The 26,628-nt window shown below is 39.6% G+C and overlaps 2 protein-coding genes across 2 annotated transcripts in view; one reads left to right on the forward strand and one right to left on the reverse strand.

The window, feature by feature from the left end:
* LOC141444838 (uncharacterized) overlaps positions 1-729 on the reverse strand; it is a 42,175-nt gene extending 41,446 nt beyond the window's left edge. Inside the window, 1 exon segment of the mRNA XM_074110552.1 lies at positions 348-729. Within this exon segment, the coding sequence (XP_073966653.1) occupies positions 348-421 (74 nt within the window). The 5' untranslated portion in view covers positions 422-729.
* A 226-nt stretch (positions 730-955) lies between these two features.
* On the forward strand, positions 956-26,628 carry LOC141444836 (uncharacterized). The gene is made up of 17 exons (XM_074110548.1): positions 956-1,283; positions 1,809-1,983; positions 3,469-3,513; positions 4,831-4,923; positions 6,064-6,198; positions 8,113-8,472; positions 10,166-10,332; positions 11,395-11,479; positions 13,999-14,129; positions 15,426-15,500; positions 16,091-16,229; positions 18,171-18,277; positions 18,865-19,018; positions 21,749-21,880; positions 23,334-23,534; positions 25,546-25,695; positions 25,985-26,628. The coding sequence occupies exons 1-17, from the start codon at positions 1,210-1,212 to the stop codon at positions 26,129-26,131; spliced, it is 2,370 nt and encodes a 789-aa protein (XP_073966649.1). The 5' UTR covers positions 956-1,209; the 3' UTR covers positions 26,132-26,628.

Here is a 26,628-nt window from a genome sequence, read left to right on the forward strand (position 1 = left end):
CGCGCCTGTTCCCTCGGAAACTGTGCATTTATCCAGGATAAAAAGTAGCCTATGTCACTTTCTGACCCATAAACTAATCTCTATATTAAAAATCACGTTGATCTGTCGCTCCAACGTAAAACACACAAACACTTTCGCATTTATAATATTAGTATGGATAGAATCAGTACCTATTCCAGTTCATTTAAGATTTTTACTAACGTAATTATTTATATTTTTTATTTCCGCACTCGAAAACTATTTAGCAAATATTTAACTAGTTATCTTGTATGTATATGAGTCCAAAACAAATAACATAAGATGAATATTGTCCAAATAAACAAACGGACAAAAAGTACGATACGTACATGTGAAATGTGATTCCATGGCTTTTAGTGGTTCTTTTCGTGTCATTCGAGCAGTTCTGTACGCTGCAGCGCATTTTCTTGACGTGTTTCACTTATGATTATCGAATAAACACACTAAAACTTAATTTAATGGTACGATGTGTAAAATGGTGTATTTTTTCCAATTAGACATGCTGACGATGGCTTAAACAACCCACAGTAAATATCAAAGGTCTAATTTCTTGTTTTATGTATTTAAGCATGTTTTTATATTTTTTTCAATATTTTTAATAGATTTCATTTAGATCCAAATAAACCAAACGTCAAAGTTGTCCTTGACGCATTCGCCATTTTCTATGTTATTTTTTTTTCAAGCCTCGCGCCGTAGAAGCAAGAAAAATGTATCGAAAACCGGTTTATCGATTAGTGGCAAAACAACGGGCGCTTCACTACTGCACATCTCTGCTCTTGCATCTCTTTCTGGCCCTCGTGTTTTACGCGCTGTGTAACAAGGAAAGATAATGTTTATATACTTGTATATAATATAATACGACTAGTTTTAAAAGTTTTTAGTAGAGAGAGCGGCGCTTCGCTTTCTTCATACCTGCTTGATGTGAGAGAGTGCTATCTTAATTGGATAGGGTGGTTAAAGCAAAGCTTCTGTCAAAGCTATTGGAATAAAATGGGATTTATTTTATTTATTTAATTTCTGAATGTGTAAAAAGCCTTTTAATTAATTAATTGAATTAAGAGTAGAGCTAAGAGTGTGAATAATTCATGTAAAATGTACATTTTTCAACACAATTGTGGTATAAAATGTATCGAATAAAATTTGTTCTGTCGAAATAAATGTAAATAATTTCCGTATTTACACAGTTTTAAAATGCGGTGTTGTGTGCCTGGATGTAAAAATGATTCGAGACACATTTCAAAATCTCAGGGAATCACGTTTCATGTGTAAGTTACATTGTTGTGAGAATTTCTAACTTAAGAAAAAAAAACTCTACCCGACTCTACCTAAGCTTGCGAATTAGAAAGATAATACTAAAATAATAATTTATATTTTTCTAATAGCTAGCACTAACATTATGATAGATCCTAGGAGTGTTTTAACAATTTAATTTTGATCATATAAATCACAGGAGAGTGCTATTTGTCAATTACTAAAACACATATATTTTTACAATATCTTAGCAAAACAGTTTTAAATACTAATTTGAAAAAAAAGGCATTATCTGTCCTATCCTGCGGTATAGTCGGGATGCTAGACAGCTTATATCCAACCTCTAAAAAATTTACAATAAATCAATGTAAATAAAAATAAATCACAAAATTTGATATTTTTTTTGTGTTTGTTATTGCCCAGACAAGGTTTGTGTTCAACAAAATAAAAAAAAACTGAGGGTTCACCCTTCACCTGCGTGCCACAGCTAGTAATAAAGAAATGAATTAAAACAAATTTAATAAAAATAAATTCCTTAGCTTTCCCAACGAGTCATCCCTCCGCTCCTCCTGGCTTCGAGCCCTGGGCAAAGAGGCCTGGGAGCCAAAGGACCGTAGCGCTGTCTGTTCGGAGCACTTTCTGTGTGAAGACCTGTACGAGACCAAGAGTGGGCTGCGAAAGGTGAAAGCAGGAGCTGTGCCAATTGTGATGCAGGTTTGTGGATAGTTTATTATTATTAATAATAATATTATTAGTGCAAATGTGTTGTCTGTTCATTTTCTCCTTCTCTTTAACATTTTACCCAAATCCATTTAAAATTTGAGCAAGAAAAATAAAACCGGCCAAGTGCGAGTCGGATTCGCGCATGAAAAGTTCCGTACCATCTATACAACATTCATAAGACATTAGCATAAAAAGGCAAAAAAATCATGTTTGTTGTATGGGAGCCCCCCGTAAATATTTATTCTGTTTTTAGTATTTTTTGTTGCAACAGAAAGAAATACATAATCTGTGAAAATTTCAACTGTCTAACTATCACGGTTCATGAAATACAGCCTGGTGACAGACGGACATTACTCTTTGGGTATGGAACCCTAAAAAGTAAAGTAGTATACACAGAAACTTTCATATTTATAGGCTAAGGCCAAGAGTATTTATGTGATAAGGCTGCTAATAATCATGTATGTAAGGAAGAACATATGTTATTTTCCCACTAACGTCGATAAGCCAAAGGCTACTAGAAACACAGGGAAGCTTAAAGTTCCATCTTACAGACTGGGTAAAACCAAAAACTCGTTTCTGGAAAATTGCATATGTTTTTATAATAAAATTCCAAAAAATATTACTAACGAAACAGATACAAAATTCAGATCTATTGTCAAGAAGACATTAATATCTAAGGCGTATTATAAAGTTAATGATTATATCATGGACAGGGATATTTGAAAATAATTCTGATCCGCATTAGCGATCCCTTCAAATAGCGAACCTACTGTGTTAAAAATAAAGTTGTGTTAAATACTTGTGATGTATAGATATCATTTAATAATATTGTAAATCTGTTTAAAAAAGTTTTATTGCCAGATTCTTCTCAACAGAGGTTTGTGGTAGATTTTTTTTGACATTCATAAGTGCTTGTTATAGCCTAAATTGAATAAAGATATTTTGACTGACTTTGACTTTGATTTATTGCTTACCTTGCAATTTTTCTCTCTTTGTACCTGTTTCAGTATTCAGTATTTATTTATTGCAACACCTTTTACAAAAAAATATAAAAAATGATGCCCTGTTGGGGCGCGGCAATTTTAAAATTAATTACATTAATTAACTTATACATAACATATTATGCTATTTTAACCTCATTTATTTTTATGGAAGTGATTTAAGGAACACTTATAAATTAACTTTATATAATTAAAGTATCTAAATAAACTACTTATAGATTTATCTAGAAATAACAAACTTAGAACTTATGTGGTATCACAGAATGAATAGATAATAGGACAAGTAATACCTAGTGCAATGAGATCATCTTTAATGACAATAATAATAACAGTATAACTATTTTTCTTTATTCTTCTAAATATTCATTTATACTGTAGTAACATTTCTGTATTGTATTGTATTGTTATGAGTAGGGTTATCACAAACTGGAGAAAATCTTAATCTAATAGTAAAATTTTCGACTTTCATTTTCAGGGTATGAGCAATAGCGCATATTATGGAGAATCTGCTAACATGAAGGTAAAAAAATATTTTTTGGGACTAAAAAACCGGTTTTTTTTGTTGGTAAAATCCTTAGTACAACCCTATGTATATATTTAATAAAAGATAAAAGGGCATGGTTTGCCTGAACTTGGCCTAAACTGTACTTTGTTCTTTTTGTTTTTTTTTTGTGATAGAAATTAATGCCTAAACAATTTTGAAATGCCTTTTTTTATTGAAAATTACTTTAATAAAATAACAGTACCATATTTCGACGAGTTTCCCTCTCAACGAAATAAAATCTTACGAAATTGAAATAAACACTTTAAACTTGACAGTCTTAGTTTTTTTTCAGATTCGTAAAATTGTATGTAAGATAAAACAAGACTTGCATACTTTTTAATGTGTTCTCGATCGAATGTAGGCTCGCATAAAAGTGTTAAAAGTCAGAAGTAATGTGGCGCTGTCATCGTTCATCCACCATTACCTCTCATATTTCGTTTTCTAGATTTTTTTTACCGTACAACGGCAAAACCTACTAGACACTGGCAAAATTGTCCTCCAATGGACAGAGCCATATTTTTTTAAAGAAACAACAACAACAGAAGTAATGTTCCCATTGGCGTATCTAGGGTTATAGGGGGGGCTGGCCTAGATTTTTGTGTGAAGATATCAGTATTATGAAATTGAAAATATATGGAATTTTGAATCGGTAGCCCAACATCCTGGGGTGGGCACTAGACCATACTGGAGTGGGCAAGGCCCACCCGGCCCTCCTTCTATATACGCCTATGAATGTGCCTCATAATCATAAATATTTTTTCTCTGAATCCATTAACTCTTCAGAATACGGTATTTGACAACTCCTGATTTTGCCATATCTTAATATTATTATGAAAATATAGATAATCAGATAGTGATTAGCGAAGAGAAAATTTAAATCGGTTGAAAATTGGATTTATAGTGATTTTTTGAAAAATCTGTATACCTGTCTCTTTCTCAAACGCTTTTTTCTATGCAGCAAGTATGGCGGTACTGGCGTGTGACGTCACATGCCAGTATGTCTTTCTCTGTCTTATCTTGAATTTCAAACCATTATAACTTTGTTATTTGTAAAGGTAGCTTAAAAATATTTTTCTATTCGATAACAGGCATTGTGTAGTTTTAATTTATAAAACATATACAAAATAGTTAAATACCGTATTGTTATAAAACAAACCTAATCTAAACTACACTTTTCTACTTAAATTATGCCATGAAATTTCAGAAAACCTTACGGTATGACATGTGAAAATTATGCGACTCTTATTTTCAATTTACTTTTCGAGTTTAATATAAATTCGATACTTGTTTCAGGTGTGTCGTATCTGCTTAGCGGTGGACCGGAGACTGGTGCCTTTAAGAATGCACAAGCTGGAGGAAGCATACGAGCACCTCACAGGCATCGTGGTGAGTTCTAAGACAGATAATATTACGTGTTTCGAACCCAACCAGAGTTCATCGTCAGAGCAACACAACTATTCGCCAAGTTTGTGTTAGTCTAAGGCAAACGTTAGCTAGTGTGGCGGTGGTTGGGTTTTTGTGATGTGTGTGTGTTTTTAGTGTGTTCATTTAAATACGGACCTTTTTTAGGTTAAGCTAGGTTATGTAAAGTCTTTATTGTAGAAAAGAAACAAATACAAACAACTAATCTTGAAATACATGTACAGTGACCTGCATTAATATCTGCCATAGCGAAGCGTGGTAAAATATCTGGCACGTCCTACAGCCCTAGAAATAGTGATATAGGTGCTGGTACAGTCACCAGCACCAATATCTGACACAACAAGCGTGTATAAATATCTGCCAAGTTTCTTGCGGCGCATTCTTCTTGGCAATGATGGTCTTTCCGAAAGCGCTGGTAGTTTAAAAAAATGACGTGTAAAAGTGGCCATTGCGGCCTATTTACTGAATAAATCATTTGAATTTGAATTTTTGAATTTGATACGACTCTATTTCTAAGGCCGGAAGGATATGTCAGATATTAATGCTGGTGACTGTACAAAGGTAAACTAAGGTCCTGTTTCTCCACTCATGGATAAATTTTATTTGACAAACAAAATGTGATGCCGTCTCCATTTATTCTGACAAAACCAACAGGGATAGCATCACAGATATCTGTCACAAAAAATTAATCAATGAATGCTGGAAAAGGGGGTAAATATTTAATTATTTAACAATACGGTATTTGACAACTCCTGATTTTACCATATCTTAATATTATTATGAAAATATAGAAATACAGATAGTGTTTAGCGAAGAGAAAATTTAAATCGGTTGAAAATTGGATTTATAATGATTTTTTGAAAAACCTATGTACCTGTCGCTTTCTCAAACGCTTTTCTCTATGCAGCAAGTATGGCGGTACTGGCGTGTGACGTCACATGCCAGTATGTCTCTCTGTCTAAGCTTGAATTTAAAACCTGTATAACTTTGTTATTTGTAAAGCTAGCTCAAAAATTGTTTTTCTATTCGATAACAGGCATGTAGTTTTAATTTATAAAACATATACAAAATAGTCAAATACCGTATTTGGTTTGTTTTGTCTAGATGTCTGAAGGAGACAAGCTGCCTCAGAAGCTCTGCGTGGAGTGCGCTCACAGGCTGGCGAGTTGCCACCGTTTTAGAGGAAAGAGTCTGCGCGCGCACGCTATAATGATGGAGATCGTGCGGAAACAGGACGGCGTGAGTTGTTTGTATAGGACAGAGCGAGACAGGCTGCTGCCATCATGATGGAGATCGTGCGGGAACAGGAGGGCGTGAGTCGTTTGTATAGGACAGAGCGAGGCAGACTGCTGCGATAATGATGGAGGTCGTGCGGGAACGGGATGGCGTGAGTGGTTTGTATAGGACAGAGCGAGACAGGCTGCTGCCATCATGATGGAGAGCGTGCGGGAACGGGACGGCGTGAGTTGTTTGTATAGGACAGAGCGAGACAGACTGCTGCCATCATGATGGAGAGCGTGCGGGAACGGGACGGCGTGAGTTGTTTGTATAGGACAGAGCGAGACAGACTGCTGCGATAATGATGGAGGTTGTGCGGGAACGGGACGGCGTGAGTTGTTTGTATAGGACAGAGCGAGACAGACTGCTGCGATAATGATGGAGGTTGTGCGGGAACGGGACGGCGTGAGTTGTTTGTATAGGACAGAGCGAGACAGACTGCTGCGATAATGATGGAGGTTGTGCGGGAACAGGACGGCGTGAGTTGTTTGTATAGGACAGAGCGAGACAGGCTGCTGCCATCATGATGGAGAGCGTGCGGGAACGGGACGGCGTGAGTTGTTTGTATAGGACAGAGCGAGACAGGCTGCTGCCATCATGATGGAGAGCGTGCGGAAACAGGACGGAGTGAGTTGTTTGTATATCACAGAGCGGGACAAACTGCTGTCATAATGATGGAGTTCGGGCGGAAACAGGACGGCGTGAGTTTTTTTTAGTATGAGAAGGAGACGGAGACAAACGAGCAAGCAGGATATCTGATGGGAAATGATCGCCACCGCCCAATACCAACAACTCAAGGAAAAAGGACAATGTTGCCATAGCATTTTAAGATTTTCCAAAATATTAATGGCAGTGTCCTTAGTTTGCACTGACTTAGAAGTTTGATATTTTAACTAGTGCAATGAGGGCTATCGTTTTTTGTCTCACTAGATGGCGCACTGTTGAGTGAGGTTTCAAGTATGGCTTACAAAGTCTGTTATTACGAGCCTAAAAACAAAGTTTAGATTAAAATCATATTTAATACACCTTAAAAACCGTACCATAAAAATATCATGCATGCCACAGTGTTGCATAGTCCCCGTTTTGTTCGAAAAAAATGGAGGACAAAGGTTTCCGAAAGACAAAACTGTCTCAGAACACAGACATTCATTGCCCCGGTACGCATATTTGCCATAATTAATTTCAGATATTGCATCATATTCACAAAATTATTCTAATTATAAATAAACCCGCGTAGCTCACCCAAAAACTATGAGATTTGACATTTCGGAGACCTCACGCTACACTAGCGCCTCTAGTGGCGAATTCATACGCGATAGCCCTCATTGGTTGGGTACTGCCTTTTCGCAACGTAAGGTTTGGCAACCTGTTCCGGATTTATTTCAGGGCCATCGTGTAGAACCCTTAGGTTAGGTTAGTTATACAAAAATCCTGAAATATTTACAGTTTCAGAAATATTAAACAATTGGGAAATGAAACAGGTTGTCAAACATTATTCGCCGAAACATTAGTAAACCGCAATCGGTAGAAGACCTGAGTATCTAATAGTAGACGGCACGGAAGTAAAACGTAAAATCATTTTCCCCCTCTCGCTCGTTTGAGATAGATGTGAGAAAGAGAGTAATATGGTTTTGGGTTCTAGTTCGTGCCGTTTACTATATCTTAGTTTTAGCTTGATACTTACTTGGACGCGTTCGTGAATGAAGATCTTGACAGATAGACAAACGGACAGACTTCGTTAAAGAGACATTTGCTAAAGAGATCATAGCGAAATTGATGAAAAGGTTCTACCCTGGTACGTGATTCAGTTTCCTTGACTGTACATAAGACTACTTTAATAGATAATTTGTATAATTTAATGAAATATATTTTCAGCTTACACTTCAAAACTTAGCAACCGTAAATAGAGAAAACAACAGTCTTACTTCGAACCTAGGACCCAAATATTACGACCCGGACTACTGCGACGAAACCATAGACCACGATAAAATCGAAGAAAAACTACCAATATACGAAGTAAACTTAGACGAAGTTGAAATAAAAAACGAAAATAATGATTTCAATAATGATGATGAAATTAAGGAAGAAAATAATGATGATATTGATAATGATGCGGATTTCGTGACGTCAGAGAAGGAGTATTCTACTGATGATAGTTTGCCGCTGGAGGCGAGAAGAAAGAAGAAGGCAAAGGTGAAGAAGAATAAGATTGAGAAGAATGAAGTTATTAAGAAGGTAAGGGTGTAATATCAACCTGGACTCTTTTTTTATGTACTAAAAGAATTTCCTTGCTCACCCGCGACCTTACGATAGCTAAGCTTATGCAAAATATGGGTGTTCATGCAGTTCCTCCACCTCCACACTGTAAGAACACACACAAATCACACAAACCCATCCATCACCACCACCACACTACACTGACGCGTTTCGACCTCAACCAGAGCTCATCTTCAGAGTAACACAACCGTACACCATGCAGTTGTTAGACTAACGAACCAAAACCACCGTTTTAACTGGTCACTGTAACTCCCCAAGTACCCACATACTTTTATGAAACAAAACAAAACTACCCACAAATGATTAATAAATTTTTAACCGTCCTTCAAAACTACCTTGATTTTCTTTTTTTTAAGTTTTTTTTAAAGGGGCACCAAGCTTCTAGTTCTATACTCTATTTATTAAACCAAGATACTAAAGAGACAGTTTGAAATGTCAAATGTAAAAATAATGTAAAGCACTAAGCCTGTGACTAAGCTAAGTACTAAGGGTTTAAAAAAAGCCGTGGTGGCCGAGTGGTTCCATGGCCTCTCAAGCAGAGGATCGTGGATTCAAACCCCGGCTCGCACCTCTTGAGTTTTTCAAAATTCATGTGCGATATTACATTTGAAATTTGCCACGAGCTTTACGGTGAAGGAAAACATTGTCAGGAAATCTGCACGAACCTGCGAAGTAACTCAATGACGTGTGAAGTTCCCAGTCCGCACTGGGCCCGCGATGAAGGGTTTATTAAGTTTCTTAGAGGCGACTTTGGTTTTTTTTCCATCGAACGTATTGAACCTTTTGTAGTTGACTGTACAATCTACTATTATTTTTACAAGCTTTTATTTAACTTGCAATGTATGCAAGTATTGTGCGTATACTATAATATACGTAATGTATGTGTGGGTCAAATCTTGCAACCAAATTTTGACACACTTCCAGTGGTCATATTGACTTAAAATTTGGCATACTTGTGTGAGTCCGGTGACATACATTAATCTGGTAGTGACATCCTGTTAGACCGGCTAGGTTAGTCTCCACAGGACGGAACTCCTCAGCGGTTAATGGCATCGACTTGAAATTTGGTAGACAAATATAATTGGGATGACAATACAATACAATACAATACAAAGACTCTTTATTGTACACCAGACATAGTAAGCGATACAGAAAACAGATACACAGAAAAAAAATATTACAAGGTGAGCAATACAACATATAATGACAATGTAAGTACATCTCTTGTCTGGGTGAGCGGTTGGTTCCGAAAGAGTGTGACGTCTGTCGACGCCACACAGATGTCGCTAGTGCTGCTGCTTAAGTAGCAAAGTAGAAATAAGCAACCTGAGATATGTATGCATAGGAAAAATTCGTGTCTAGTTTCCTGTCCAGCAGTGGTGTAGGGGTTATAGCACGCAGCACGGAATGCTGAGGACCTGGGTTCGATTCCCAGTGCTGGTCTCTTTTTCTGGTTTTTCTGTGCATCCATGTCTCAGTTTGTATTTTCGATATGGTTTCACGTTTCACGGGATACCCGTAAAAGTAATAAATTTGGAGTTGAAATAAAAAATACAAAAATACTCCGAAAAACCAATCATAATGTAAGTAGTTACAGTCGGCAAAAAAGGATGTATTAAAAATGAAATTTTTAACAAAAACCTTATTACAGGTAAGAAAGAGACAAGTGAAGAAAGACCCCGCACTACCGAAGATAGACAGGAGAAGGAAACCGTTCCTCAACGACGACCTGAACGAGACGCTGTTCAATATAACGGATCTGACGTACTCCGAGCAGGTTGCCGAGATACAGAAGAGACAGGAAACTGCCAATTACAGGTCAGAATACTACTATAATATTATAAATGCGAAAGTTTGTGTGTGTGTTTGTTACTACTTCAGGCTAAAACGGCTGGACGGATTTAGATGAAATTTGGTATGTAGATAACTGAACATCTGGAATAACACATAGGAAAGAAAGAAAGAAAGAAAGAAGACATTTATTCACTTACACAGAAGACACACATATACAGCAAAATTAACACAAATAAAATAAAAAATAGGCTACTTTTTATCTCGATACTCCCTCGGGATAGGGATAAAGTCTTGAAATTTCAACCGCTGGGCTTAGGGTCTTGAAGTTTTGGACAGTTGTTCTTAAGACCGCAATATAAATAATTAAATAATTAATAAATATATATCACGGGACAATTCACACCAATTGACCTAGTCCCAAAGTAAGCTTAGCAAAGCTTGTGTTATGGGTACTAAGCAACGGATAAATATAATTATATAGATAGATACATACTTAAATACATATTAAACACCCAAGACCCGAGAACAAATATTCGTATTTATCACGGGAATCGAACCCGGGACCTCAAGCTTCGTAGTCAGGTTCTCTAACCACTAGGCCATCTGGTCGTCTAAAAAATATAAAATTTGGGAATTCCCAGGGGAATATTGTAAAATCCCGGAATTTCAGTTGTAACTACCAGATTGAATAGTTAACGCGTGCGATGCCGCGGGTAAACTCTAGTTATATTTTGACTTTATACAGACTGATTTGGAAGCCGTGGTGGCCGAGTGGTTTGACATATGGCCTCTCAAGCAGAGGGTCGTGGGTTCAAACCCCGGCTCGCACCTCTGAGTTTTTCGGAATTCATGTGCGGAATTACATTTGAAATTTACCACGAGCTTTGCGGTGAAGGAAAACATCGTGAGGAAACCTGCACAAACCTGCGAAGCGATTCAATGGTGCGTGTGAAGTTCCCAATCCGCACTGGGCCCGCGTGGGAACTACTGCCCAAGCCCTCTCATTCTGAGGGGAGGCCTGTGCCCTGCAGTGGGACGTATATAGGCTGGGATGATGGGATGATGACAGAACCTTTAATATTGCAGGAATTCAGTGTTCAAATGCGCAGCATGTTTCAAGGGGTTCTTGGACGAGGATGCCTACAACAGCCATATTATCCGACATACTGACGTGAGTAACGCTAGCTTTTACGGCAAAATACAAGTTCGGATCGGCAAGTGCGGCATAGGACGTCCACCAACTAGATTAGAGATGGGTAAATCCGGATCTGAAGATTCAAAAGAGTCAGATCCTCAAGCGGATCCGAATCCCTTAATGACTCCTTTCAAATGATGATGATGATGATGAGTGATCGCCGTCACACTCACTCGCTCCGCTTTCACTCTCGGCTCGGATCGGATCGTATTACGTTTGGCCGGGTGCTGAGTGAGCCGGTACCTACGTCGGTACTCGGACGGACTTCTCGCTCGGTGATATTGGAAAGAAATGAGAATTAAAACACAATATAATATGACCGGAGCGGGCGACGCATATTTAACACTGTTTTCAAGCTTCAAATAGTCAAACAGAAAACTAGTAGGTTCTTAAAGTAGCTCATAGTTCTTTAAAAAATACACAATTTAGAATTTTTCAACATTAAAAGGACGAAACGAATCGGTACTTCAGTTCAGTACCTTGACCTTGGTACCTACCAAGCCGGGCCGCATCGGCCATAGATAAATTAATAATCGCTCGAAAGAACCGGAGTCAATAAAGGAGTCGGATTCAATAAGCGGATTCGGTACCGACACCGGAGCTGGATCTAGTGAGTCAGATCACTTCGCGGAGTTGAGATTACCCATGTCTAAACTAGATGGACTGATGACCTGGTTAAAGCTTGTCGAAAATACAAACTGAGACATGGATGCACAGAAAACCAGAAAGAGACCAGCACTGGGAATCGAACCCAGGTGCTCAGCAATCCGTTCTGCGTGCTAACCCCTACACCACTGCTGGACAGGAATCTAGACAAGAATTTTTCCTATGCATACTTATCTCAGGTTGCTTATTTCTACTACGCTACTTATGCAGCAGCAAAAAACAAAGACTCCAAAAACCCAATCATAACTGTTTAAAGCTGGCCTGGTTAAAGACCGATTCCAACCGAAGCAACAGGCTTTGAATATAAAACTCAAACTCAAACTCACAACATTTATTGACAAGAAAAACACACTACATCACAACAAAAACACAGTAAAAACATAAATAGGAGAAGACCATAAATAGGGAATAGGGATAGGTTGGTGGGATATGTGTCCAAAGTTTGAACAAAGTTTGCACTTTGAGAGAGAGAGAGAGAGAGAGAGAGAAACATTTATTTACACATATTCGATACACATAAAAATACATTAGATGGAGAGAAAATAATAATAATAATAACATCGAATAGTATAAAGTGGACCCCACTCAGCATACTGTTTTTCAGTCAGTGACTTTGGCATGAGGTATCGGTTTTTAGCGCACATCAAAGCGTTCACAGTCCAATTTATGTCTGCCACAGTATGTCTGACAGGTCGCGTCTATATGTGTTCAAATAAATATAAATAAATACCATGGGACACTTCACACCAATTGACCTAGTCCCAAACTAAGCAAAGCTTGGACTATGGATACTAGGCAACGGATAAACATACTTAAATAGATAAATACATACTTAAATACATATTGAATATCCAAGACCCGAGAACAAACGTTCATATCATTCATTCAAATATCTGCCCGGACGGGAATCGAACCCGGGACCTCAAGCTTCGTAGTCAGGTTCTGTAACCACTTGGCCATCCGGTCGTCCAAATATGTTTCCGAAGTCTTCAAAAAAGGAGGTTATGAATATACCAGCAGCATTTTTGCAGGTGGTAGGACCTTGTGCAAGGTCCGCCCGGATTGCTACCACCATCTTGCTCGCTAATCCTGCCGTGAAGCAGCAGTGCTTGCACTGTTGCGTTTCGGCGTGGAGAGTAAGACAGCCGGTGAAGTTACTGGCACTTGAGGTATCCCATCTCAGGCCTCTAGGTTGGCAACGCATCTGCAATCCCCCTGGTGTTGCAGGTGTCTATGGGCGGTGGTGATCTCTTATCATCAGGAGACCCACTTGCTCGTTTGTCATCCAGTCGAATAAAATATATATATATATATATATATATATATATATATATATATATATATGTAGAATTATGAGTATGGTCCTTGTATGGTCATTACTATGTGTGGTTTATTAAGGATTGGCATTATAGCACTTACGAAACGCCAGTGTTGCCATGCGTGGCGCGCTTGACAGAGCCTGAGATCTGGACGCGGGAAAAGCGATCGTCAATTGTCAGCTTGTAAAAGAAGTCTGGCCCGAGTCGACAGTCTCAGGAACTGTTACGCGTTTCTTTATTATTTAGCTAGGCTTTTCCTTAAGTTATTGTGAATCGTTATGATAGTTGCATTTCTAAGATTTCAGTGAACGAGTGTCGTATTGTTTTGGTTTTATCTTGACCACAATTAGTGGACTTTTGTTAGTTCTTCAAAATAGTTTCATTCTCTGCCCGAATCCCACTTGTTATGCCCACATTGATCATGTTACGGTCGGATCCCGGCTCTCTAAGTCCTATCTTACGACATATATATATATATATATATATATATATATATATATATATTTTCAGCAATGCGGCGAATACGAGTGCAGTATATGCAAGACGCATTTCAAACACCCGCACGCTCTGAGGAAACACATAACTGCCCACCACACACAGCGGTTCAGCTGCAACCAGTGCCCTTACGTCACCACACACAGGTAAGTGTTAAGTTGAAACATAGATGCACAGAAAAACCGGTAACGTTTCAGTACCCCTAGCAGGGGGGTGTCACTAGGCCATTCCGCCGCCGAGCTACAAGTACATACCGGGCCTCCCCAACGTTGAGGCGATTCAGTGCGACTCAACGCGTGCGAGTGAACACGAGTTATGCGATAGACAGAGAAGCATAAAGTAGGCACGATTCTTATGCCTAAGCGTCACTTTTGTACGGCAGTGAAGCTTCTGTACTTGTACTATTACTTATTCTGTAAGTTTTCGGTTACAAAATACGCCTCGATCTCGTTCGCGTTAAAATCTCAATTTATATGGAAACACGAACAGCGCCTCTAGCGGAACGTTTGCGATGTTCGTGTTTCCATACAAATTGAGATTTTACGCGAACGCGATCGAGACGTATTTTGTAACCGATAACTTACACTAAGGGCACAGTTTGTATTTTCGATATGGATTTTACGGGATGACCGTGAAAGTAACAAAATTTGGAGTTGAAATAAGAAACCGGAAAAGAGCGTGTCGGACACGCCCGAAATAGGGTTCCGTAGTCATTACGAAAAAATTAAGTAATATTTTTGAAAGGCTTTCGTATTTCATACGGAATCTTCCAAGTTTAGGTATATTTTATACCTTAGGCTGCTATTTACTCTTAAACTACTAATAATTCTCAAACAAACTTAGCCGTTATAGTTTTCCTTGAAAGTTTGATATATTTACTACCATCTTGAATTTTTTCAAATTTTTCCACCGTTTTGATTTTAGAGGGGGGACGCTCGATTTTCATGAAAATTTGCACTTTAGTTGAATATTTCGCAAACAAATCACTGAATCGAAAAATCGTCTTAGCAACCCCCTAATAGTTTTAAAAGGCCTATCCAACGATACCCCACACTATAGGATTGGATGAGAAAAAAAATCACCCCCACTTTACGTCTATGGGAGGTATGTACCCTAAAAAATTTTTTTTTTACATTTTTTATTGTACCATTTTGTCGGCATAGTTTACATATATATCCGTGCAAAATTCCAGCTTTCTAGCATTGATTGTCCCTGAGCAAAGCCGCGGACGGACGGACAGACAGACAGACATGGCGAAACTATAAGGTTTCCGTTTTTTCCATTTTGGCTCCGGAAAGGCCTCCCCTTACTCCTTCCACTCGTCTCTGGCCTCTTCTTACGATGCTCGCTACGCTCACTTCGTATCCCACACCACTCGTGTTTTTACCCCTGCATACTGTAGCATAAAATACTATTCTTGAATATGTATGATTTTCTTACAGACAAACTGCAAGGCTGCATGAACGATGGCATAAAGGGACCAAATATCAGTGTCCACATTGCCAAGACGAATTCGTGTGAGTATAATAACAAAATTATCGCAATTAAATTAATGAACTATAAAAAATTACTTTGCTCACCCGCGACCTTAAGATAGCTATGTATATGCAACAAATGTGTGTTCATGTAGCTCCTCCGCCTCCACGCTGTAAAGCCACGTACGCACTATGCGGCTAACCAAGCGATTTTAGCTCGCCGTCTCTTTCTCAAGTGATACTTTGAAGAAGGACGGTACGCTAAAACCGCGCGAAGAACACACACACATCACACAAACACAACTATCACCACCACCACACTACCCTGACGCGTTTCGAACTTAACCAGAGTTCATCATCAGAGCAACACAACCGTTCACCATGCTACCAGATGTTAGACTAACTTACATCTTAAATGGTTTGATGAAACACTGCTTTGATGATGAACTCTGATTAAATTCGAAACGCATCAGTTTAGTGTGATGGTGATAGCCTTCAGTGATTGTGTGTGTACTTACAGCGTGAAGGCGGAGGAGCTGCGTGAACACACATTTGTTACATGAACGTAGTCACCATTCACTTTGGTGGAAGGCATACTAAGTATGATACATACTTATATTATCGCATTTCAGTAAATTTACTACATACATGGGGCACATACGAATCAAACACCCTTCCGACTTCGTTTGCCAGCTCTGCGGGTATTCCTTCGTGAGCGAGAAAGGGATAGAGCTACACAAGAAGCTGAAACACCGGCTCGACGATCCACAGGTGAGAGACATGCGTCAAAAGGTTTATTTAATACAAGCATGAGAGAAACAGAGCCGTTGTGGTCTAGTGGTTTGATCTATGGACTCGTAAGCAGAGGATCGTGGGTTCAAACCCCGGCTTGCACCTGTGGGAGCGTTCAGTTCAATTATTACGTAACGCAATTATTATTTATTGCCACGACAGCAGTATAAGTATTATTATCTTTTACACTGAGCCACGTCACTTCTCCCTTAGTCTATGGTTTTAATTTTATTTTTTTTAAATTTTTTTTTTCTCCGTCTTTCTGGGGCAAAGTAACTGGCTCATGCATACATGTTTATTTAACGTTTGGGCTCCACAGAAACCAGCGTTACTGCACATATTGCGGCAACACATGCTGAGTGGAGACCTTTTTGGTATCCTGCCGTGTCACCTAGTAACATAGTTTTAGTGCTAGTTCTAGTCTTAGTTTTAGGTGGTACTTTTTGGAGCCAAAATAAACTTTTCTTTCTTCTTTCAATTTGCGGGGGGGGTCTTGTGAAAACTTACGATGCGTTATAGGGGCGGGAGGGGGGTTTTCAAACTACGCGTTACGTCACAGTTTTTTTTTGTAACAGACATACTATAATATCCTCAAAAGTGGGAAATTCGCATCATCAGTTGTTGTTCTTGTACTTATTAGTAATTTGGGTGTTACGTCACTTTTAAGAAGGGGGAAAGGGAGGGGGTAAAGAACAATGTTACGGCGCGTTACATGGGGGGAGGGAGGTGGTCAAAAATCTCCCAAAAATTGCGTTACGTATTACTTGAACGCGCCCTGTGAGTTTTCCAAATTTGAAATTTACCACGAGCTTTACGGTGAAGGAAAACGTCGCGAGGGAACCTGCACGAACCGGCGAACCAATTCAATGGTGTGTGTGAAGTTCCTAATCCTCAATGGGCCCGCGTGGGAATTACAGCCCAAGCTCTTTCATTCTGAGAGGAGGCCTGTGCCCAGCAATGGACACAGGCCCTACGTATCTATATAAAATATTATGATAGATATATCAATAAAAAAAGCCGTGGTGGCCTAGTGGTTTGACCTATCGCCTCTCAAGCAGAGGGTCGTGGGTTCAAACCCCGGCTCGCACCTCTGAGTTTTTCCAAATTCATGTGCGGAATTACATTTGAAATTTACCACGAGCTTTGCGGTGAAGGAAAACATCGTGAGGAAACCTGCACAAATCTGCGAAGCAATTCAATGGTGCGTGTGAAGTTCCCAATCCGCACTGGGCCCGCGTGGGAACTATGGCCCAAGCCCTCTTGTTCTGAGAGGAGGCCTGTGCCCAGCAGTGGGACGAATATAGGCTGGGATGATGATATCAATAAACCAATTTTACGCGGACGGAGTTGCGGGCATCAGCTAGTTTATAATTATTTATTTAATCGTATGGCGTAAAACATTAAACAATTACACTAAAGAAAGAAACTACAAACTAGCTATAAATCCACATTCAGAGTCTCGAGCCAGATTGTACAGAACTCCAGGGGAGCCCGAGTATGAGTGTAGAGGGCAGCGCTGTACAATGTGCTGCATAGTTTGAGCCTCCTCGCCGCACTCGCAGAGGGCCGAGTCCCGCCAACCCCACTTGTACCGAAAGTAGTGACAGCGTCCGTGTCCTCAGTCTGTTTAAGCGGCACCAGAGCTTGCGTGGTAGACTGAAACCATCTGGTTTAACCGTGGGGTCTATAGTTTGCAGGGCAGTTCCATTAGTTTGTGCATTCCACTCGTCCTTCCACCTCTGTTTGATGTCAAAATCCCCTAGGTTTTGGGCTGTCAAAATCCCCTAGGTTGTGGAGGGTGACAGAAAGGCTGGTGAACAGGCAGAGACTGGTACGCCTGTATTTTTTCCGCTTCTCTTTAGTAGTTTAGTAGTCTTTAGTTTATAATATTAGTAGCCAACTAAAACTTCTTTTTTTTAGATACCCGAGGATGGCCCCTTCTGCGAGCTTTGTAACGTGCGTTTTGTGTCGAACGACGCACTGAGGCGTCATATGCACGTTTCCGCACGACACGCCGGCAGCGACAAGTAAATATTTTCAAAGTAGCGTTTTATAAAAATGAAATAATAGTATTTTATGCAACTGTATCGTAATAGGGGTCCTTAAAACACGAGTGTGGGTTTATGAAATGAGGCGTAGCCGAGTTTCATAATAGGGTCACATGAGTGTTTTAAGGCCTAATTACGTACAGTTGCATACAATATTTTATCTATATCCATATATTAAATCCTCTATCATGTGTTCCGCGAACCATTGAGAATGACCTGCATTAAGTCTAACCAGGTAGGTATGTCTGTAGGATGCCCGCAGCGATGATGATGTATGAAATCTCATTACGATACAGAAATCTGTATCGTAATGACCATTACAATACAGCCGTGTTCATAATAGAATCCAATGTCGTAATGCTGGTCGCATAGTTGAGGATTTACTATATGGGTGTAGATAAAAATAGTTTATTTTTCAAGGAACACTTGTTAAAATTATTATAGACAAACAAGATTACACGTGGCTCAGTGTCAAACGTTTCATTTTTTGATGTAACTGTACCTAAACCACCGAATACTGATCTCGAATTATTGTCACTGTTGCATATTCTGTATGTTTGTCTTAGAGATGACAAGGAATCCAACAAGCCGAAATCCCGGAAACCGCGCGAGCCGAACACGGCGCGGGACCGGAAACGGGACCGGCGGGACTCGTCCGGCGATAAGCGGCGATACCCCAGCCAGCTGCGGAAGGCTGAAGGACCCATACCTTGCGAACAAGTGAGTGAACTACAGAGAGAACAGAAAACTGTCTAGAAATTGATTTATCACCGTAAGATGTAAGTTTCAGACAGGGCGTGACATGAGTGGTATCAGTCAGTATTTCCCTATTATAACGTTCAACGGTGTTTAGTTGCGGGAAGTATTTTGGAGACATACCCCAGACAGCTGCGAAGGGACATGTCTTGCGAAGAAGTAAGTTAACTTAAAAGACCTAGAAGCTTTTTTTTATTCGACTGGATGGCAAACGAGCAAGTGGGTCTCCTGATGGTAAGAGATCACCACCGCCCATAAACATCTGCAGCACCAGGGGTATTGCAGATGCGTTGCCAACCTGAAGGCCTAAGATGGAATACCTCAAGTGCCAGTAATTTCACCGGCTGTCTTACTCTCCACGCCGAAACACAACAGTGCAAGCACTGCTGCTTCACGGCAGGATTAGCGAGCAAGATGGTGGTAGCAATCCGGGCGGACCTTGCACAAGGTCCTACCACCTGCAAAACCTGCAAGCTGCGAGAGATCAATACAGCCCGGGACTCGTCCGGCCACAAGCGGTAGTTCCAGCCAGCTGCGGAAGGCTGAGGGACCCATACCTTGCGAACATGTTAGTGAACTAAAGAGATAAGGGAATAGTCGATGGAGAAATTGATTTACCACTCTTATGATTGTTTTTTTTTTTGGAGGCTTTTTTTTGATTTTTTATTTCAACTCCAAATTTGTTACTTTTACGGGTATCCCGTGAAACCATATCGAAAATACAAACTGAGACATGGATGCACAGAAAAACCAGAAAAAGAGACCAGCACTGGGAATCGAACCCAGGTCCTCAGCATTCCGTGCTGCTTGCTATAACCCCTACGCCACTGCTGGACAGGAATCTAGGTTTAAAATCACTCATAATTTGATTGCTTATGGTCTGTCCCAGAATTCGAGATACTAAAATGACGTTTCATGTGTTACCTGTTTTTTGCGTCTCATAAATAGTGATGTGCCGCAACCGGTTATTACCGAAAGATTTTGTAGGTACCTATGTATGTATGTCGTAAAATAATAAGATATGAACGGATTCGTGATGTACTAAAATGTAGGGCACTTAGGACATTCTAGAAAAGGTAAAATAGGTCTAATAAAAATGCGACCGTTTTCGAGATATTTCGACTTTTTATAGATGTTGATGTTTAAGTTTCAATTTCATTCTAAGTAAGTTTTACATTAACTAAATAATATGAGAATAATGAATATTTGATTTATTATTCTATGATAATATGAATATCAAAATAAAAACACGAGAAAACGCACTGATCACATCCGATGACAATACGAGTAAAGTAACGAAAATCGGTTGAATACCACTTGAATACGAAAAACATGAACAATGACGTTGTGTGATATCTGAGGGCCTACTCCGGAATTCGAAAATCAAAGTTCGTACCGTAACGTCCCTCTCACTTACGTATTAAATTAAATAGTAGTGTCAGAAGGACGGAACGACACGAACTTCGATTTTCGAATTTCGTAGTAGCCGTGCTGGCCCTGACTACGAAATGCAAAACTCGAACTTCGTATGTTGCCGTCCCGTTGACGCTTATCTCATTCAATACGCGAGTGAAAGGGACGGTGCCATACGAACTTCGTTTTTCTAGTTTTGTAGTAGCATCTGTATTATTTTTTACGTTGGCACTAAGTGATGAACACTGTATTTTTACCTGTGCTTAGATTTCATCACTTTATCGTATGATAAAGTAAAATGGAAAGTAGAATATTGAATGCATTAATGTTATTTTTGCTATCGTAAAATAAACATTTTATCGGTTATTTACGAAACCGAAATCACGGAGCAGCACTGTTCCTTTTATGCTGGCCACATTATTTTTACGTTTGACATTTCAGACTGTCATTTTAGTATCTCGAATTCTGGGACAGACCATAGTAGCGACATCTCTTGTCTGTCGAGGCCACATAGATGTCGCTAGTGCTGCTGCTTAAGTAGAAAAGTAGAAATAAGCAACCTGAGATATGTATGCATAGGAAAAATTCGTGTCTAGATTCCTGTCCAGCAGTGGTGTAGGGGTTATAGCACGCAGCACGGAATGCTGAGGACCTGGGTTCGATTCCCAGTGCTGGTATCTTTTTCTGGTTTTTCTGTGCATCCATGTCTCAGTTTGTATTTTCGCTACCACTCTTAGGTTCAGAATGGGTAGTCTAAAGTTTGAGACAAGGCGTAAAACTAAATGCGTAGGCCTGAACCTTTTGCCACATATGTAGCTGAGCATGTATGTACCTTCTCACAAATATGTATTTTTTTATGGGCAATAAATGTTTTTTATTATTTTCATCACACTTGCTCGTAAACAGTGTCGTAACATGCAGGCTACAACCCCTAAATAAAACCCTCGACCTTAATGTGCTTGTCATGAAACCCGTGCTGTTTGCTGGCGCTGCCAAGATAGCAGGCAGCGGTATCGGCAATTTTTGAAAAAAATATTAGTTTTTCTTTTACAAATATACAATTTTACTCGCAAATGTGATGAAAAACATTGTATGTCGCACGGGCGGTACTAGAATTACGATCATCGACTCATTAAAGCCCTCAGTCTTCGACTTCGGGCTTCTAATAGACTCGTTCGTAACTCCTTATTTACCGCCCTTAAGACACAATGTACTATTATTTTATTATTATTATAAATATGAGTGAGTGATGGTTCATTATAAAAGTTTGTTTGTTCACAGTGCGGCATGCAGCTAGAAGACTCCCGGGCGTACCACAGCCACTTCCGCCGGATGCACCCGGACAAGAACCGGACGAACTATCCCTCCATGAAGTCGCCCTGTATGTGCGAGGTGTGCGGTAGGATGTTCCAGGTAAAAAACTGTTCCGATTGTCATGATAGTGTTTTTACCTATGTGAAGGAAGTTAATAAATCACTTGGCAAGAACACTGAGTACCTATAATTGGAGCTCTTCTATTCCATAAACATAACATGGCGTAGTCGGTAGGATCAAGTTATGGAATAAGAATAAGAATGGTTTATTGGCTGATAAAAATAGATACACACACAGAAACACTGAAATATACACATGCATGCCTATTCCTACCAGCCATAATGGCCGCCACTCAGCTATGTGTCGCGAAAAAACCTGAAGATTATTTCGCAACGCTGATTTTCAGTGACGCCAGTTACATAGGTGGCTGTCACCAGGGACACATCCCAGTATCAGACTGAATATATTGTTCGCTATAAATAGAAAACGATACAGAAAACGGGTACACAGCAGCAGCGTTTATTTTTATGGTAAACATGGCGCAGTCGGTAGGATGGTTACGTCTACGTTATTAATTTTTGTTTTAACAACAGACTTAACATATGCATACTTAACTTATAATATGACTCATTATTAAAGTCAAAGTCTATAACAATATTTAAATTTAAGCTATAGTACTAATGAATGTCAAAAAAAATCTACTTACCACCGGTTCGGAAAAATCTGTTGAGAAGAAGCCGGATGACGTCAACTGCTGAGCAAAGGTCCTTAAAACGCCCCAATGAACGATAACTCGCCACAAATAATATCAATAGTGTAGCAAATTTTTTGCATATATATTTTTTACTGTTTTTATAGTTCTTTTTTTTTGTATATATGTCATTCCTATTAAATGATATTGTAACGGATAACTCACGTCTTAAACCGAGTTTAGCTCGACATGTTTCGAGCTATTTCGTAGCCCTTCCTCTCAGGAGCACGCGACTCGGCGGCTGCCGCTACACGCACACTACGCGCCACCGCTCTGCTCGCACGACTGCCCGATGAAACTAACACCGGCGCACAACTACCCGCATTTTTATCGTCATTTTTACTGTCAATGTCTAATGTAGGGTAGCACACAACACTAACAACATCACTCCGTAAAGGCACGTTCACACCAACCGATGACGCAGCACGAGTATTTAATACTGTTTTCCAACTCGGGGGTACCGACCAACCGCAATCCCGGTTAAAATTCGGATGACGACTAATCTCAATGGCTTCCCGCACTTTCCGCGGAATGAAAAACTTTTCTCTCGCAAGTACAGACACCTTATCAAACCTGATGTAATGCGTCAAATCCGAGTCCATTGAATGCTCGGCCACAGCAGAGCCCCTGTCGTTACAATATCATTTAATATGAGTGAGTCTCACGGTAGTTTCATGTTCAAATTATTATGTCATTATTGTTTGTTTTAGCTGTCGTATTGACTGTATTTTTTTTTTCAAGTTTTACAGTCCATCCTACACGTTTCAAGTGGGGTTTCCAAAATAAGTTTGCATGTTCCAGAGCTACGCCCTGTTAAAAGACCACACGTGGACGCACACGGGCGAGCGTCCGTTCAAATGCGACGCGTGCGGCAAGTCGTTCCGCATGAAGCAGCGCCTGGTCGCGCACCGGCGCGTGCACAGCTCGCAGCGCGCCAGCTACGTCTGCGGCGTCTGCGGGAAACAGTTCAGCACGCACAGCAACCGGCAGCGGCACATGTTTGTGAGTATAATAACTATATAGGAAATACGGGTCTATATTGGAATCCATAATATCTTTTGTCCTAATTTCAAAATCCATGGCAACTTTTGTGATCATGATCTTCTGCCATAATATTGTTTGCCATAGTGTAAATGCCATAATACTTTTTGTCCTAATATTGAGTCGCAATTCTAACCTATTCTAGCTACAGTTCGTTTCTGTTGGGTTCGCAGTTCTAACCGAACCTAACCTACTTTTCAGGCTGCGGTTCGTTTCTGTAGGAGTCGCAGTTCTAACCTAGCCTAACTTACTTTTCTGGTACCGGTTCGTCACTGTTGGGGTCTGTTCTAACCTAATCTACTTTTCTGGCTCGCAAGTCGCTGTTTGCCAACAAGTGATCTGTTATGGCATTTAATATTATGGATTTTAATATTATTACTCGTAAGTTTTATGTCTTACTATATTAATACAAAACATATTAGGGATTTTGAGCATTAGGGCATGTGATATTATGGCTTATGATTATTAGGACAAACGTTATTATGGATTACGAAGGAGACCCCGAAAATACAAACTGAAATATAGATGCATAGAAAAACCAGAAAAATAAGACAAGCGCTGGGAATCGAACCCAGGTCCTCGGCATGCCGTGTTACGTGCACCGCTACACCAACGCTGGACAGCGATACAGACACGATTTCTCCTATGCACCACATATCTCAGCTTGTTTGTTTCTTATTTAGTCACTTAAGCAGCGACACTAGCGACATCTATGCTGTAGCCCTCATCGAGAAACTTTCAGCACCCCATTGGAACTAACCGCTCACCCGGAAAAGAGATGTCGTTATTTTAAGCAAACAAATTAGGATTGGTATTTATTAAATCTTTTTGTATTTTTTATTTCAATTCCAAATTTTTGATACTTTTACGGTCATCCCGTAAAACCCGTATCGAAAATACAAACTGAAATATAGATGCACAGAAAAACCAGAAAAATAAGACCAGCGCTGGGAATCGAGTCCAGGTCCTCAAAAAGACTCCAAAAAACCAATCTTAATTTGATTGCTTAGTAACGACATCTCTTGTCCGGGTGAGCAATTAGTTCCAATGGGGTGCTGAAAGTTTCTATAGCTCTATAGCACGCGGCACGGAATGCCGAGGACCTGGGTTCGTATCCCAGCGCTGGTCTTATTTTTCTAGTTTTTCTATGCATCTATATTTCAGTTTGTATTTTTGATATGAGTTTTACGGGATGACCGTAAAAGTAACAAAAATTTGGAATTGAAATAAAAAATACAAAAAGATTCCAAAAAATCAATCTTAGTATAATAACTCTTTATTGGACACCACAATATACATCGTGTTTGTACTCTCCGGAAAAAGACCAAAATCCCGAGTAGTTGCTGCTTTTCCATTTGAAAAAAAATTTTTTTTTCAAAACGAAATTAATATTATGTAAGAAAACTTTGGGTTATTTTATTTTTACTTAAAGGAAATATTCTTTTATCATGTTTACGCGTTCTCCCTGCAGGGTCCATATTTTTTTCCATCGTGTATATAAAAAAATATTTTTTTCACTTCTCATGCTCGTAAAGTTGGTATTTATGCTGGATCTAGGCGACATAAAATGACTTTTTATGCACTAGTGCATAAAATAAAATCTTCGTCTAAGACCAAGGTAATTAGGTGTCAACAGCCACAAACAAAAAAGTTTCTACATAATTTTTTTAATAATTTTTAATTTATATAAAACTAAAAATCAATCAAATCAATCAAAATAAATCACTTAAACTAAAAAATATGTAATTATATAGTAATGCATGAAAAATAAAATTTACTTAGTGAGTGAACAATTGTTTCACTGTTGCTTTTTCATTTCCTCGCCATCGAAATGAAAAGCAGAGTGTAAAACTGCACCATTTTCCCCTCGACGTGTTTATCCACCCTCCCCATACCGGCTCGGGTGGCTATATGAACGCCTCGGGTATAATAGCTCGTTTTATGCTCTTGTCGTACAATCTACTATTTTTAGATCCACACCGGCCTCAAGCCGTTCAAATGCGAGATGTGCGGCAAATGCTTCAAGCACGCGAGCGAAAAGCGCGCCCACATCACATACGTCCACCTGAAGAAGCCGTGGCCCAAGCGGGCGCGCGGCAAGCGCCGCCCCGACACCAGACAGGTAACATACACATACAGACACACATACGTTGGTCAGTTGCCTAGTACCCATAAAACAAGCTTTTGCTTACTGTGGGACTAGGTCCATTGGTGTCAAGTGACCCGTGTCTTTTCTGTAAATATTATTTTGACAAAATTAGAATTTGCCCTTAAATATGAATACTACATACAAATATTAATAAACATTATATTATACTAGTATTTTCTTACTTTTTTATGCAATAAATAAAGAAGCAAAATTTTTATACATATAAACACCTCTTAGCTTATTATCATTATTGTTATCTCAGGGCCTCCCGCACCCGCAAATGGCGGTTGCCACGGGTGCGAGCGAGATGGACGCGGTGCAGCCGCTCTGGCCTTCGTGCGACCCGAAACTTGCCGACATCAACGCCATGATGGAAGACAAGCCTATGTATTATAACCTCAAGATATAGTGATGATAGATTCAGGTACAAACATGAACACACATACGAAATAATATAAACTTTCCTCCATTTAAATACCATTCATCACCCCTTCGTATTATACGTCCTCAGAATTAGAGACCATGGACCATAGTTCCCACTCGAGCCCAGTGCGGATTGGGTATTTCACACGCTATTAAATTACTCACTATCTTTTGCCATCGTTCTCGGAAACATTCGCATGTGTGATGCTACTTCAGTCAGTCAGTCAGTATCCATCAGGACTGTTTAGGCCAGCGTAGGGGAAGGTCGCATCGAGAGAAACCTTTGGTACGCCATAGGCAAGCCGTAGGTATGTTTTAGGTATTCAAAAAGAAAGAAGAAAGTTGGACTCTAGCTAGAAAATTCTTAGGCTCAAATTACATTAGGGGGGGGGGGGGGGGCGTGACGGATCCGAAGAAAATTGGACTCTAATTACGTAAACATAAGGTACACATTACATTGGGGGCGGGGCCGGGACGGATCCG

Source organism: Choristoneura fumiferana, chromosome 30, assembly GCF_025370935.1.
Source record: "Choristoneura fumiferana chromosome 30, NRCan_CFum_1, whole genome shotgun sequence".
Lineage (NCBI taxonomy): Eukaryota > Metazoa > Arthropoda > Insecta > Lepidoptera > Tortricidae > Choristoneura > Choristoneura fumiferana.

Coding starts and splice junctions, on each gene's coding strand:
- LOC141444836 (XM_074110548.1), top strand. CDS start 1,210: ATGCGGTGTTGTGTGCCTGGATGTAAAAATGATTCGAGACACATTTCA. Junction 1,984..3,468: donor CTGTGCCAATTGTGATGCAG/GTTTGTGGATAG, acceptor TTTCATTTTCAG/GGTATGAGCAATAGCGCATA. Junction 19,019..21,748: donor GACCCATACCTTGCGAACAA/GTGAGTGAACTA, acceptor GTTTGTTCACAG/TGCGGCATGCAGCTAGAAGA.